Below are 15,035 nucleotides of genomic sequence, written 5' to 3'. Positions count from 1 at the left end.
ACTCGCAAGTTTTTTTCCTTCTCGGCAGTCTCTATTATAAGAGAGTCGGATTCAATCGTAGTAAATTTTTGACTAGGCTGAAAGGAGAGGGCTCAATACACATCGCCAATAATTGGGTTGATCAGAAAGGGTGCAGGAAAAATGGCTTTTGAGAGTTTGTGCTTCGATACTGGAAAAGTCGGTTTACTGATGAGTGATGAGAATGTTTGCGACATCGCAACCTGAAGATCTGAAGAGAAAGATCAAATCATAATTTTGATATAGAAATCGTAGAGCTAAACACAAAAGTTAACAATTTGTGGCTTTGTGCCACCAACTAGTAAATTACTCCTCTAGAAAACTGCTTAAATTTCATGACGTATACAGTTTGATTGGTAACTCAATACCGTTTTGGTATGAGGTAAACCGATTTGACAGTTACCCATCACAAAAACGATAACAAAAAACATTGTTTTGCACTTTGATCAAAAAAAAAAAAAAAAAAAACATTGTTTTGCACTATTTTGTCGCTACCAATTGAACTCATAAATATTATAAAAATTGTTACAAAAGATGTATTGAGATGAAGATGAAGCCCATTGATATTTACTATCACAATAATGTTTGTCTATTTTTTTTGCTATAAATTATCTTTGTTCGATTGAAAACATATATTCAATCGCAAAAATTACATATTGAGATGAAGATGGAGCTCATTGATATTTATTATCACAGTAATATTTGTCTATTTTTTTCGCTATAAATTATTTTTGTGTTGACAAAAAAAAAATTATTTTTGTATGATTGAAAAATGAAAACACACATTCAATCGCAAGTAAAAGCCTAATAAATTTCTCAATTTATTATTCAACCTATGACATATTTAATATATATATATATATATATATTACAAAAATACATTATACATTTTATTATAATAAAACAAAAATACTACAGTGAAAATGAGTTTTTAGTGAAAATGGGCTATTGAAATGGCTTACAAGGCCTTTAAGATGGTAAGTAAACTCACGCGCGCTTGACATGTAGTTGCTCAATCTCAGATCGCAGGCTTTGTTGTTATTGTCTCCTCCTCCGAAAGAGAGAGAGAGAGAATAAGATCATATCGTAGAGAGAGATAAAAGAGCGAAAAATGTCCGGTGCGGCTATTCATGCGAGTTCATGGGCGGCGGCTCTGGTGAGAATCTCTCCGTACACTTTCTCCGCCATCGGAATCGCCATCTCCATCGGCGTCTCCGTTCTCGGTGCTGCCTGGTAAATATCCTCTTCTTCTTCTTCTTCTTCTTCTTCTTCTTCTTCTTCTTCTTCTTCTTCTTCTTCTTCTCTTCCCAAATTGATTTACGAACGCATCGTGTTTACGAAAGCTCTCTTTATGGTTTAGGGGAATTTACATTACCGGAAGTAGTTTGATCGGTGCCGCCATTGAAGCTCCTCGTATCACTTCCAAGAATCTCATCAGGTTTTTGCCCCACGATTCGATTTCAATTTCAGGAAATATTATTGTGTAAAATTCGTGTGAACCGATGCAAATGCCATAAGATTATATAACATACAATGGTTGACCTAGGCTAGGATTCGTGAAATTGGCTTTATATGATGTGATAGATCACATATTTGGGGCTGACCTAGAAGATGCTTGAACTATGTAATGATCAAGTGTTTGTTCATTCTCTTTCAGTGTAATTTTCTGTGAAGCCGTGGCTATATACGGCGTTATTGTTGCTATCATACTACAAACCAAGTTGGAGAGTGTGCCATCATCGAAGATGTATGACGCTGAGTCTCTTAGAGCTGGATATGCAATCTTTGCTTCTGGAATCATTGTTGGATTTGCTAACCTTGTATGCGGGTCTGTATCTTCTCTTATCCTCTCCTGTCCTCTTTTGAACCTTTGTAAAACATGGAAATCTCACTGTTTATGGGGATTTTGTTTGTTGCAGGTTGTGTGTAGGAATCATTGGAAGCAGTTGTGCGTTGTCTGATGCTCAGAACTCGACGCTCTTTGTTAAGATTCTTGTGATTGAGATCTTTGGGAGTGCTCTCGGGTTATTTGGAGTTATCGTTGGGATCATTATGTCAGCTCAAGCTACATGGCCTACAAAATAGGTATTTATGGACTTGTACTCTATACCTTTTACTATCTATCTTTCAAATCCTAGAAGAATTACACATCTTTGTTTATCTTCTTGGCTGTTATATCACTTGTGTAGAAGAAAATCATGTTTCTCTTTGAATCCCTATTTTTGGTATTGTTCGAACTTGGGAATAATAAGTCACTTGGAGAAACCTCTTCATGTTTTGTATTCTTTGGTTCTTTTGTGACAAATGATATGAGTTTGTATATGTTTTCATGTTAAGCATTGAATGAACTTAAACTCTTCAGGCTTCTACTGCTCTCAAACTCAACCTGTGTGTGTTTGAGTGTCCATATGTGAAAAGAAAAATACATAAGAAACAGTACATTTTTCCTACTTTACAGCATGGCCTTTGCCTTTTCAATCATTGATACATACACTAGATGGTATGGGTTCATTTAAAGATCCCATTAGCCATTACCGCTATATGCAACAATCAATAAAAAACTGGATTTCATAAATATACAACTTGCATTCATAAGAAGCTACTACATTCGTTTTGTTTACTACACACAGCATCATCTAATTCTAATCGTGTTTAAGATTAACATTAACTTACATGACAGTGTCACACATTACCACGCATATAATCAGACAGAACAAATCGATAACACAAGAAAAGAGATGAAGCTCAGCTTTTGAATCAGTAAGCCAACCCTCCTGAAAATACATCTCCGTCATGAAGCAAGCTTTCCGTCAACCAATAACCATCCCATGAACCGCCTATCCGCTGCCATTACACACAAATGATTTCATATCTAATCATCATCATCATCATCATTGTAGATGAAAAATCCACAGAATATTTAGGGTGTCTATTGAGTAACAAAGGAACCAACCTGGAACATTGTGAATTCAAATATCTCTTCTTCCTCAGGTCGATTTCCCTGAATCCATATCCTCTGCTTGAAACGATTCTGTATAATGGAAAAGAGGGTATCATGAGACAACAATGGATCTCTATGATGATAGTAACATCTTCAAAAAAAAAAGAGATGATACCTCTTCCACGAACAAACTGCTTAAGATTTTTCTGTCCTTGTGACCAAGCAACACACGGTAAGACGAGTGATGAAAAATACGCCTAAACCTCTCAAACTAAACCAACCAATAAAGACCAGGGGATAAGAACCTTAGCTAGTAGCTAAGGAACAATATGACCACCAGTGTAAAGAAATGATGAAAAAGTAACCTGTCCAAGATCAAAGAAAGGACCAAAATAGGTGGATCTCTCGAATGGATCGAATCCAGCAAACTGTTATATCAAAAAAAAAAAAGATAGTCAAAATCATCACAAAAAGTTATAAGAATCAGAAGAAGCATCAAGGACGTTAACATGATTTACCCGATACATGACCTCAATGCCATAATCATCACGAGGATGGACATTATACTTCAATGCATCAAGCTGGTGTCGAACAGCGTCTTCAGCACTAAACTATTACACCAAAAAAAATCTAAAACTGAGGGATCAATACACAACAACAGTAGAGACAAAGCAATGTAATGTTTCTAAGCTGATGCAGTAAATAGAGAGTCATTACATCAAGTCTCGGGCCAAACGGTCGTTTCCTACGGCTCTCCAACCTGTAAACATAAATATAGTGAAGAAACATAGAATTGATCTCTAATGCTATATAGCCTTTGCAAAATCAAATTTCTTCGGATCTGATCGTTTCTTTCCTAACTAAAACCAAGTAAGCTTGAAATTGACGAAATTTTAGTTAAGAAGGAGACTAAAGGTAGGTGTACCAATCAGCAGAGAGGAAATCGGGAACATCAGAAGAAGAAGCTCGGACGAGATGACGATGGAGCCTTCCGTAGCCATTGAAAGGCTTGAGCTTAGCAGAAAAGGATGAAGGTGGAGATGGAAGGACGAGAGACCCAAACGACATCGTTCGACTCGGGTTCTGATGATCTTGCTCTCGCCGGACTTGGCCTTTCAATTTTAATTTCGCCCGTCCGATACAACGACGCCGAGAGATAGACACGGAATCAAACCAGCAAACAGGTTTAAAAAAATAAAAGCTAACCGGAGCTAGATTTGAATTTGATTCCGGTTTAGATATTATCTGCAGTTCTGCACCACTAGTCACACTCGTTAGAAGTTGAACCACAACCGGTCGCACTCTTTTAACACCAATCATTTTTTTTTCTTTTTTCCTTTATTATTATTGTGAGGTTGTTAGAGAATATTTCTACAAAAGAAAAAAAAAATCTAAAAGATGTTTCAATGCGGAGTTGATTGGGGCTTAATTACGTACGATTTTACGCTAGAATAATGCTATCATATCACCACTATAAATTCAGCTTGACCATGGTTTGCGTTAAGATTGCCATTTTGCTTGTTTGTTTTAAATAGAACTAAAACGATAGAAAGTTGCGTGTGAATCAAGGATCTCTTGAAAGAATGAGAAAATCACCATCTCTAATAAGAGTGATGTCGTCAATTTCAGCTCCTTCTCTTGTAAGTACTTTAGTTGGCACGAAACCCATCTCTTTCTCACCAATTTCCAATAGCTCTTCCATTGAATTCGGCAACAATATCACTTTTCCACAGTTATTTTCCGGCGAACTAATGGTCACTCTAGCCGGATAAAACATACTTCCTCCTCCTCCTCCTCCTATAGGAACTGCTGGGCTTCTTGAAGGATCCCCTCCATCATCAGCTGTTAAAAATAAATAAACGCACTCAAGACCAAGTTTTGAGTTCTTCTAAATGCCTTGATACCATGTCGAAATAGAACAAGAGATGGCTCTAGTTGTGTGAAAAGTTCTGAAAATTATGGTTACTTGACGAGAAAGCAACGAGTATTAGGAGATCAAATGGAGAGGTGAGGCGGGTTTTACCGGTATTTGCAGCTGAAATGAATCCGAAGAGCGAGTTTCTGAAGTTATTAAGTTTGCGTCTCTGAGAAACCACAACCTGACCTCCTTCTCTGACAAGAGGCATTTCTCCTGAATGCATTGTAGGCTCACTACTATACTTCATCAATGGCTTTCCTGTCACAGGAACCTGAGGTATTCCAGGGACAGGTTTCGGTTTCTTCTCCACGGGCCTATGATCATGAAACAAGGTTTTGATATCTTCATGCCCTTGATGCTCGGCAAGACCACGAGGTGTCCACCCGTAAGAATCCGGCCTGTCCAAATCAGCACCTTGGTCTAGTAAGAACTTAACAATCTCCAAGTGTTCTTCTGAGACTGCTCTGTGTAAGGCTGTGGTTCCGTTTCCGTCAGGGAGTGTGACATCGCCGCCGTATTTGATGATGTCTTTGAGTATGTCTAAGCTGTTTCTTTCCACGGCTAAGCACGCGAAATAGCTCACTGAGTCTAAGCTTAACTTTGCTCCGTTCTCTGCAAGGAGTTTAGCAATTCCGCTATGTCTCCCTATGATTGCTTCCCACAAGGGTACATTACCTTCTGAATCTGTAAACAAATGTATATATACGAGCAACCGATAAATTAGTTGTCTTTCAATCCAACTACATGATCCTAGCTAATTTACCAAGTGAGACATTTTTTACTACTTACCGCTAATGTTAGGATCTGCTCCATTTTCAAGAAGTAAAACGACGCAATAATGGCTTCCTTTTGATGCTGCTATATGCTGAGATATACAGATAAGAAACATAGAGAGTAAAGCAATTTTTGTTTTGGCATTTAAATGAAAATGATGGTATATAGTATATACAGAGGAAGGTTGGGGCTTATACCAGCGCAGTTCGCCCGTCCTTATCCATTTCATTAGGGCTTGAGCCTCGTCTTAGTAACTGATGCAGCAATAAATCATCTCCTCTGGCTGCAGCAAAACACAAGCTGAGAGGTAAATCCATTTTCCCTTGAGCCAACATGTGTTCTGTATCAGCCAAAATTCCTTTCATCACTGGATCTTCTGAGTCTTTTAAACGCTGCATCAACCAGAATATATCTGTTATGGAGCTGGACTTGAGTGTCAACATCTTGAAACAACAATAGTTTTACAAACAGAAAGGAAAAGAGGATTGATCATACATACCTGAAGAAGATTATTCATGATTATTGCTCCATCTCCTACATTTGCCTGAACAAGATTTAAGAGTACTGTACGGTTCAGACGAAGCAACTGACTCAATCGCTTGGTACGAACAGTAAACAGCTGCGGTCTGTAACATAGTACCCCAACTTCACCAAATACACTTCCTCTCTGTGCTTCACTAACTACCTGTAAAAAACACATACAGACAAACATTACCACCAAATAAGAACGTAATCGTATCTCTAAAAGACTTTAAAAACTAGACTTGCCTGCTCCACTCCATTCACACGTGCAATTATGTCCTGAAGGATAAAGGAATGTGTCAGAAATAATACAAGATGTGACGCATATATATATATATATACATATATCGTAAAATTAGAAAGACTATTAAAGCTGTTCAACTGATTTACGCAAAACACTTACAACAGCTCCGGTGACCAATATGTAGAAGTCTGTTGGTGCTTCATTCTGCAAAATCACATCTTCTTTGGGAGGAAAATACTCTGCTTTCATTTCAGTGACCTAAAAAATTACCATAAGTTACGACTTGATGTGAATAAAATAACCACATTTTAGCACACGGGATGTGGGAAACATACCAACTGGAAAAGAAGATCATTGGAGATTCCATGGAACAAATAGATCTTGTCAACAACTTCATAGAACAGGTAATGCGATATGCTGGAGCGAATAGCTTTGGGAAGGGATTCGATTATTTCTTGCTGCTGTAATCCTTCTGAATCAGTTCTGTACCTCAAACACAAATGAGCTACCATCTGATCTTGCAAGCGCACTGGCAGATTGTTCCTCTGACCAAACCCCGAGGCCGCTTGGATGGTATCTCTCTGAAATAATCCAAAATGATGCATAAGACTCTTATGAAAAATGCATTTAACATCTCTTTTGTTTCTTTGACAAAAGTATCTGATTATTCCTTATGAGATGTGAAATTATAGGAAATAATTGTACCAGTAACTTGAACTTACAAATTTTCTGGTGCGGCCAGTTACGTGAACCACCAAGTTGGTCATATTACCAATTATATATGCTGATAATCCAAGATTAAAAACCATGTAGCAAATAATGAAAGTCATCTCTCTTGAGTTAACACCATGTATATCACCATAACCTGTTGTGGAGAAAGTAGTTATAGACCAATACATTGCCGTGTTATACCGCACCGCAATAGGAGACTGTTTCCAGTTTTCATCTGTTAATGCTATAAATGTCTTGGAAGGGTCTGGATAATGTGAAGCAATGGAATAAAGGAAGCAAGCACCACAATGAATCACAAATAGAGTAACCTGCATGCATTACCACCCAATCAATACTGTAAATTGACAACTAAAAAAATGGTCAGTGTGAAAACAAGTAGACATATATAGCCGCTACTAACAAGGAGAAGCTTCGTGCAGCGAACCCAAAAGTAGCTGTATTTCCTATCTTTCTCTAACCTGAAAAAAAGAAGAGTTCAATGTCACACTCACCATATATAGAGAATAATACATTCAAGAAACTGAAGTACACAATAATTCATCTACGTATATCAGCTGCAACTCAAACGTTTTAGCTGGAATAAGAGCGATCGAGCTTAAACCGGCGAAAGCCATAGATGATATATACTTATAACACTAGTACAAACTCACCTGGCAAAACAATTACTGACCCTCCGAAGACGCCATAGACGAAGCATACTAAAAATCCCATATCCCTGAATACTCTCATGAAGCAAACTCCCGAAACTTTCGTAAGGAAATGTGGAAACCACATCAAAAGCAAGCCAAGTCGACGTATATCTCCAAGCTATCTTCTTTGGATCATCGATAAGGAGATAAGTTACCTTGTCTAAAAAGGCAACAAAGAACGTCAAGATAATATCAACAGCGAAAAACCCGTTGACAATGTTATCGAGAATACTGAGAGGTGCTCTTGGCTTTTGCAGAAACCCAAATTCAAAAGGCGACGCCCAAGCTGTGTAGAGCACCAAAAACACCAAAAACGTCTCCCACGCTCTAAAAAAAAAAACATAGTTTACAGATTTAGCAATGCATAATATTCAGAATTTTCCAACATTATTATATAAGTGCAAAATCTTTAGCAATATGCATCAGATAGAATTAGAAACCCTAGTTTTTTTTTTTTTTGTAAAAAGCGGACCTGTAACGAGGATCGAAGGGAGAGACGATGAAGCGACGGAGGATGACATCACGAGAGGAACGAGCGCTGGCTCCCAGAGGAGGAAGAAGGCCTTTGCTAAGGCTATACTGACTCATGGTTCCATCTCGAGACAAATGGTCAGCTACTTCATCCTCTGCGTCCTTGGCTCTTCCTCCTCCATCTTCTTCGTCGTCCTTCACACCCCAAAACCATACCTTCTTCTTCTCCATTCTTTAGATCTTTCGATCTCTTCTTCTTCTTCCAAAATCCCTTGCGGAGACACACGCAAGGTTTGCGATCTCCTCCTCCGAAATCGCCGGTTTCTTATTTTCTTCTTATATCTTATTTATTATTTTTTGGTTACGTTTGCTTCTATCTTTTTGTTTTCTTGTGGGCTCTCAACACGGAACTGTTTTTCCCCCCCCCCCCCCCCCCCCCCTTTTTTCTCTTCTTTAGCCATAAAAATAGCAAGTAAATTTAGGTTAACTGGTCTAAAAATGATCGTAGAAAAATTCAAAATTAACATATTTATTACCATTTTGTTCTAGGCAACAGAATATTGTTACTTATTATCTATAGGTTTTGGTAATCTAAGATTGACACAGAAGAAATGTTAAATGTTATATTCGGTTTTTTCTCTGTAAAAAAAAACTAAATTATTTGTATAAAGTTGTGAAATTTTTATTTTTTTTTTAAAAAAAGAAAAAAGTTTAAAAAATTGCAAACTTAAAGTTATATTCACTTAGGTTTTAAACTATCTTAAACTAAAATAAAAATAATTAAGTTTTGTAATGTTCACTCCATAATCCATATATATTACCTCTCTTTACCACCATTTATGTAAAGTCTCACTAAATTGTTACATGGAAGGTGGCACAACATAACCTCTCTTTACGGCCATTATGACACGTTTCAGCTAAAATGTGTTGAGTTGAAATCCGTCATCAATTTTTTTTCTTTCTATATCACCTGCACGAGGACAATGCTTTACCCCCAAATATTGAGCTTACATGATTTCGCCAGTGATTTGCATATATAGTGTTCACTGGTTCCTTTTGTGTAGAAAATCCATCAACCTCCATAGTTTATATGTGTAAATGGAAAGCATCAGAATTTTCAACAACCATTGTGTACACACACATTATGTTGGGATACAATCCAAGTCTCACATCTGAAATTTGAAAAGATTATCATTAATATATAAAAGGTTAGAGCCAAATGCCAATATACTATTGCCAATTGGTTTTTATTTGGAAACTCAAGATAAACCCAAATTTTAGCATGGTATAGAATCCAATGTTTAAGTTTTGATGGACCTAGAAAATTGGATACAAACATGCCTCTTATTAACCTAAGTAATAGGACCCAAGAAAGGGTTTATTATCGATCCAAATGAGATCGGTTGCGTGTTAATATCCCACATGTGGTCCTTGATTTAATTGCCAATTGTTTTTCTTTGAAAGCCACGGATAAACCCAAATTTAACACATTACACATCTAAGATCCATTACCGGGTTGCCTTGTTTTAAAGTGAAGTTGATATTTATAGCATACAATGTCCCCATTCACAAAGTGCAATATTTGTCTCATCGTGATTTGCTGTATCTGCTAATGTTATTGCTATTTGAGTGCTAATGTGACACCCCACCCAATCCGTGTCCAAAATACCACATAGAAAAATCTCAGAGTTTTATTTAATGGATACTTATAAGGTATTTGAAAGCAACGATGTCAACAACAATACATGCGTTTTAAAACTCTTAGCTGAAATAACTGAAGTCCAATTGAAATCATAAACTTAAGGACAGAGAGTCTTAAACGAAACATTAAAATCTTCCTAAGGCACCCCATCGTCATGCATATTGTGTTTTGACCAGGCTACGGCTTGGTAACGGCTGATGAGCCATAGATGGAGACATATGCTTATCATATGTTTATTCACTTTTCAGTCATGCTTTGATTGTTGTTTGATGCTAAATGCTTTAATAGATTAATTGAAAGCAAATTATTTGACTATTATATGTCTATGTGATCTTTGTGTATGTCTTGTGATTATGTGGATCAATATACCTAACCCCATATTCACAGGCTACACCTCTCACATCTCATCTCATCTCATCACTTTCGCTATCATCGATCCTATCAGATCTTTAATTCTTTAACAACCTAGCTTATATCTATAATAAATGTAGCATATATCTTTAGCAACCTAATTCTTTAACATCCTAATTCTTTAACAACCTAATTCTTCCAAGCAAAAAAAAGGCCCATAAGCCCAATTTCCACAAAAATTCACTGTTTATCACGCTGTGGGATTCGAACCTTTTACCTAAGAAACATATTTTGCGGACCTATATATATATATTTTTTCATTAGAGTGTCTTTATTGATTAAGCCTAGTAAACATGCCAATATTACAAGCCAAAATAACCAAATATACAAAACAAACCAACTAAAACAAAATCCCACGGCCCAATCGTAATTTCTTCCTTGAGACTGAAGAGATTAGATGGAACACAAACCACATGGCAAAAGAGAGACATGATGGTTGACACGTGGGAAGTCGAAGAAATGGAGTCTCCGGTCACCGGCAGACGGAAGTAACACCGGAAAACTTTGATTCCGGTCAAAATCGCCGGAAAGTTATACCAGAATCTCGATCTACACCTAGAAAGTTACAGCGAATTCCAATTTTGCTGAGAAAATAACTCCAAAGCAGAGATTCATCATCTTCGTCTTCAGTAAAGAGCTTTCCAATCTTCAAAAAAGAAGATCTACATCATAAGCCTGTAAACCAAACAAACTCCATCTACCCATCAAACTTCGGCATAGACACATGCATCATCATCAATTACTTCAAATCAAACCAAATGAATGATAGAAAATCTCAAAATCGGATCCGAAGATTAACCGAATCAATTGAGTCAACAAAAAAATTAAAACCAAACACCACTGAGAGAAGGCAGCGGATCTACTAAAGAAAAGTCGGCCAAGCGATGCTAAAGTAGCCACCGCTGCTGGAGAAAGCGTCAGCCAAACCGGCGCTAAAGTAGCCACCGTTGCCGGAGAAAGAGCCGGCCAACTCCGTTGAAGAAACCGGAGATGCCAGAAGCGAACCCGATAGCCGGGAAACAAAGCTGGGACATACCAACCGGCGAACAAAAAGAAGATCGGAAAATTTCTCCCTCTCTCAAAAATCGCAGAGAGAGAAGAAAACCCAAACCTTCTTTGCATACGTATTCTATTTATATAGTTGCGGACCTATATAATTATATATAGTCACAAAGATAGTACTTGTAATTTTGGTTTATCGAGTGCACTATTTGTACCCTATTAATTTGAGTGGTCAGCCGTTGAAAATAAGTCAGACATTATTTAGTTGTGACTTCGATAATGTTGTTTATAAGTTTTGTAGCAACCATAAAATTGAGTTATTAGAGAATCACAAATACTATTTATTGTTAGTATTAAAAATGGGGTATTAGAGTAAGCTAGTACAAAACAGATATTATATAAAAAGTAGTCAAGGCATACGAACATCATTACATATGAGTCTATGACAGGTATAAAAACTAAAAAGTGAATGATACATCTTCACAAGGATTCTTCTTCTGTCTTCTTCCTCTTCCTCTTCCTCTTCTCAATTTCTTTAAGCTGAAGAGTGAAGTTACACTTGACAAACAAGTGAGTATGCCACAGCCCAATTAGAGGAATTAGTAGCTGGATAAATTTGATTTATGTTAACATATGAACCCCCGCACCTCTGTAAGTCAGGTTGAAATGTCACAACCTGAAAGAGCAAAGACTACTATCAAAATATTTGGCACAACTCAATACTCTCTCAGGTATAGACAGGGCATATGTTATCATGAAGATGAACTCTCTATTTAGTGCACTTAATACCTACCTACCAATCTTTCACAAACTTATTCAACCAAACTGTAGATGATTCTAATTAGGCTAGGACCAGTCCAAAGCCTGTGCACGTAGCTAGCCCAAGAAAACCTGAAACAAATCAATTATGTCTAGCCAAAAAACACCTAGCAAAATTCCAGTTATGTATTTGAGAAAGAAGGGGCATTGTGTTTTACACCATTCAAACCCCAAGCATCAGAGTAAGAGATCTCTAGAAGCAATCATATCTGCAGGCACCTGATATTGCTAAGCTGTTCCTGAAAAATGTAGGGGAAGTTCAATAATCCACCACTGAATATACAAGTAACTCATCTCATCAAGAAGCTTAAGCACAAGAAACTGAGGTATCTACATATCAGTAAAAGATAACTACATATATATGAATAAAAGACAGCTTCAGAACAACGGAATCCTCCAAAATATAACTCAACTTAAAGCTTGGATACTATAACTTTTCTTTAAATATAATTATCCAGAAATTACAACAAAGGAATTGGCCTGACTATAAGAAGAAAAAAAACACAATTGAGGATTGGAAATTTTCATTAAGGTCAGAGTTTCCGTACATACTTTCCCTTCTGCTGTCTATACAATCATTATAAGAATCCTCTGAAAAAAGAACAACATATAACAGTTGATTCCACATTGCAGGGAAGTATGTCCAACACCTGTACATAAGACTGTCAAGGATCAAAAAGAGAAGATTTTATACTAACAAAATTAACTATAAGTACCAGCCGACTTTAGATGTCTTAGCTCCATCAGATGTTCATCAACTGATATATTAAGAGAAAGTCGGAGATCGGTTAGTGATGCTTCCTGATCCCAATTTAGGGGGCCGGAAGCAAATAGTTTCCCCAGTGTTCTGCAGTAAGTGTATAGTTCAGGCCTAGAGGATCTCACTGCTCCACCACTTGCTAATGAATGTTTCCAACTAGCTTCCTCTCTGAGCCCAAATGCTTCTTCTGAAGATTCTGCATCACTACTAAAAGAGTCGGCACCTTGACTAGGACCATCTAGAAAACAAGTTGGTATGTCATTCTCATCATAACTAATAGGGCTACAACTACCAACCGAGCATGCATCAGTATCATAACAACCATTTCCAGTACCAACACATTCACTAAATCTTTTTGATCTTACCCTGACCATTTGTCGGAAACCAGTTATCTTCTTGTTAAACGAAGCTTGCACATTCAATTTACCACCCATACGTTCAGAAGCAGCCTTCTCCGCTGAAGAAGAAGCAAACCAGTGCTGATATCTCTCTTCCTCCAATGCTCTTACCTTCTTAGGACTTCTGGTACATGATTCAGCAGACTCAGACCAATCACAGGGTGACGATCTCTTCAACATTCTCAAAGAAGCAATACTAGTCTCCTGAGGCACCACACTGTTCAAAAGCGGCTTCAGATTCTGGTCTACATCTGATCCAGTCAGCGTAGAGGACTTGAGAGAACAAGATACCTGAAAAGATTATTAATAAGACAGTTAGTAATCGTGTAACTCCATTAACATCAAAGGATACAAAATAACATAAGTTAAGTTAAAGACTTACCTTTCCAACCACAACCCATCTTTCATCTTGCCAAGATTGCCGAGCCCTGAGGTTCACTTTGTGAACTGTGAGTTCGACCGCGGCATCAAGCAACCGAACCGCATAATATCTTCCAGACAACTCCTTCAGAACCGTAGCAGCTTTCCAGGAAATATTGTTATCAAGAACCTCAACCAAATCACCAGCTTCCCATCTATCTACATCTATTTGAGGTGGACACGGCCTGATCATCTTCCTTGGAACTCTCTCCTCAACAGCCTCATTGTTGGAAAGTTCGAAAGAGTAATATCTAATACCATAAGTATGACCATTACCCGATATAATCTCCGCTGATCGCCACGCACCATACGGTGCCTCTTTGTGGCTATACACCTCAATTCTACTTCCTTTTCTGAATCTCATGATCTTTATTCCTGCACACAAAAAAAACCAAACATACTTTAGAATCTGAGAAGAAGAAGAAGAAGAAGGGTACGGTGTAAAAAAATTAAAAAACCAATAAAGCAACTAAAAAGTATCGATCAAGGGGTGTAGAAGAAGAAGAAGAAGAAGAATTGGATTAGAACATACCTTGTAAGCAAGTTTGATGATCACTGCTAAGATTTTGAGAATTATGTCCTCTGTATTTTTAGGGGTTTTGTGAACGAACTAACGGAAGAGGAATTGGGGAATTAGGGCTTCAACTTGGCGTCACAGAGGCTAGCAAAATTATTTTTGGTTTTCGGTATTTTATTTGGATGAAAACATATAAATTTTATAAATTTGGTAAAATTCATAAAATAAAACAAAACCCGTATTGTTTAGAAATCTCAGATTTAACTTTTTAACTTTCTTTTAGTTGTATATATACTATATATTAAATGTAAGATAACATTTGCAATTTTTTAGGTTTTAATAAGGTTCCAATAAATAACCTGTATTGTTTAGATATATTTTATATTTTAAAATATATTTTATAAGCAATGCAAATAGTTAAGAGAAATACTCTAAAATAGTACTAAAATAAGTTTTATGGACAATTATAGCACACATTCCATAAATTTCCAAAAATAGCACTATTTTATACATTAAAATATTTAAAATTAACTTTTAGAATTTCTTTTAGATTCGAGTTCTTAATTTCATATTTAGGGTATAGTTTTGAGGGATATGATTTAGTATTTTGAATTTATGATTTAATTTTGAAAGATTAAACAGTGTTATTTTTAAAATTTTAGTGGTGTTGTACTAAGTTTGGAAAAAAAAATTATTT

The 15,035-nt window shown here is 36.8% G+C and overlaps 4 protein-coding genes and 1 long non-coding RNA gene across 31 annotated transcripts; 1 reads left to right on the top strand and 4 right to left on the bottom strand.

Moving 5' to 3' along the window:
* The first annotated feature begins 1,041 nt into the window (after positions 1–1,041).
* On the top strand, positions 1,042–2,383 carry LOC104703090 (V-type proton ATPase subunit c''2). The gene is made up of 4 exons (XM_010419030.3): positions 1,042–1,251; positions 1,379–1,456; positions 1,676–1,846; positions 1,938–2,383. The coding sequence occupies exons 1-4, from the start codon at positions 1,130–1,132 to the stop codon at positions 2,101–2,103; spliced, it is 537 nt and encodes a 178-aa protein (XP_010417332.1). The 5' UTR covers positions 1,042–1,129; the 3' UTR covers positions 2,104–2,383.
* A 201-nt stretch (positions 2,384–2,584) lies between these two features.
* Positions 2,585–4,296, bottom strand: LOC104703089 (uncharacterized). 4 transcript variants are annotated; one of them, XM_087459701.1, is made up of 7 exons: positions 3,885–4,296; positions 3,677–3,719; positions 3,478–3,570; positions 3,325–3,387; positions 3,135–3,230; positions 2,972–3,049; positions 2,585–2,862 (listed from the first exon to the last, which is right to left on the bottom strand). In XM_087459701.1, the coding sequence occupies exons 1-7, from the start codon at positions 4,277–4,279 to the stop codon at positions 2,776–2,778; spliced, it is 855 nt and encodes a 284-aa protein (XP_087315827.1). In that variant the 5' UTR covers positions 4,280–4,296; the 3' UTR covers positions 2,585–2,775. The 4 variants fall into 4 exon arrangements, with proteins under 4 accessions (XP_087315827.1, XP_087315829.1, XP_087315830.1 ...); XM_087459703.1 differs by having other exon boundaries at positions 3,135–3,165; positions 3,885–4,264; XM_087459704.1 differs by having other exon boundaries at positions 3,135–3,165; positions 3,490–3,570; positions 3,885–4,156.
* Positions 4,297–4,398: 102 nt separating this feature from the next.
* On the bottom strand, positions 4,399–8,813 carry LOC104708830 (potassium channel AKT6). Of its 2 annotated transcripts, none has more exons than XM_010425457.3 (12): positions 8,311–8,813; positions 7,800–8,165; positions 7,550–7,607; positions 7,140–7,457; positions 6,753–6,998; positions 6,577–6,675; positions 6,420–6,452; positions 6,151–6,336; positions 5,849–6,043; positions 5,667–5,742; positions 4,983–5,561; positions 4,399–4,801 (listed from the first exon to the last, which is right to left on the bottom strand). In XM_010425457.3, exons 1-12 carry the CDS (start codon positions 8,538–8,540, stop codon positions 4,524–4,526), a joined length of 2,664 nt encoding a protein of 887 aa, XP_010423759.2. In that variant the 5' UTR covers positions 8,541–8,813; the 3' UTR covers positions 4,399–4,523. The 2 variants fall into 2 exon arrangements, with proteins under 2 accessions (XP_010423759.2, XP_087315826.1); XM_087459700.1 differs by having other exon boundaries at positions 6,151–6,332; positions 6,416–6,452; positions 8,311–8,747.
* Positions 8,814–10,674: 1,861 nt separating this feature from the next.
* On the bottom strand, positions 10,675–11,557 carry LOC147941863 (uncharacterized). Its single transcript, XR_015562544.1, has 2 exons — positions 11,286–11,557; positions 10,675–11,068 (listed from the first exon to the last, which is right to left on the bottom strand). It is a non-coding gene; the product is annotated as an uncharacterized LOC147941863 (long non-coding RNA).
* Positions 11,558–11,802: 245 nt separating this feature from the next.
* LOC104703086 (uncharacterized) lies at positions 11,803–14,509 on the bottom strand. Of its 23 annotated transcripts, none has more exons than XR_015562536.1 (8): positions 14,354–14,509; positions 13,784–14,196; positions 13,369–13,692; positions 12,960–13,241; positions 12,792–12,893; positions 12,404–12,482; positions 12,218–12,315; positions 11,803–12,100 (listed from the first exon to the last, which is right to left on the bottom strand). XR_015562536.1 is itself a non-coding variant. In XM_010419024.3 (4 exons), exons 2-4 carry the CDS (start codon positions 14,183–14,185, stop codon positions 12,811–12,813), a joined length of 1,218 nt encoding a protein of 405 aa, XP_010417326.2. In that variant the 5' UTR covers positions 14,186–14,196; positions 14,354–14,509; the 3' UTR covers positions 12,657–12,810. The 23 variants fall into 23 exon arrangements, 1 of the variants encoding a protein (XP_010417326.2); XR_015562534.1 differs by having other exon boundaries at positions 12,796–12,893; XR_015562535.1 differs by having other exon boundaries at positions 12,222–12,315; positions 12,796–12,893.
* Positions 14,510–15,035: the final 526 nt, after the last annotated feature.

This window comes from Camelina sativa, chromosome 7 (genome assembly GCF_030686135.1).
Source record: "Camelina sativa cultivar CO46 ecotype springtype chromosome 7, ASM3068613v1".
NCBI lineage: Eukaryota > Viridiplantae > Streptophyta > Magnoliopsida > Brassicales > Brassicaceae > Camelina > Camelina sativa.
Note: the sequence above shows the minus strand (reverse complement) of the source record. Positions and strands in the feature narration are given on the sequence as shown.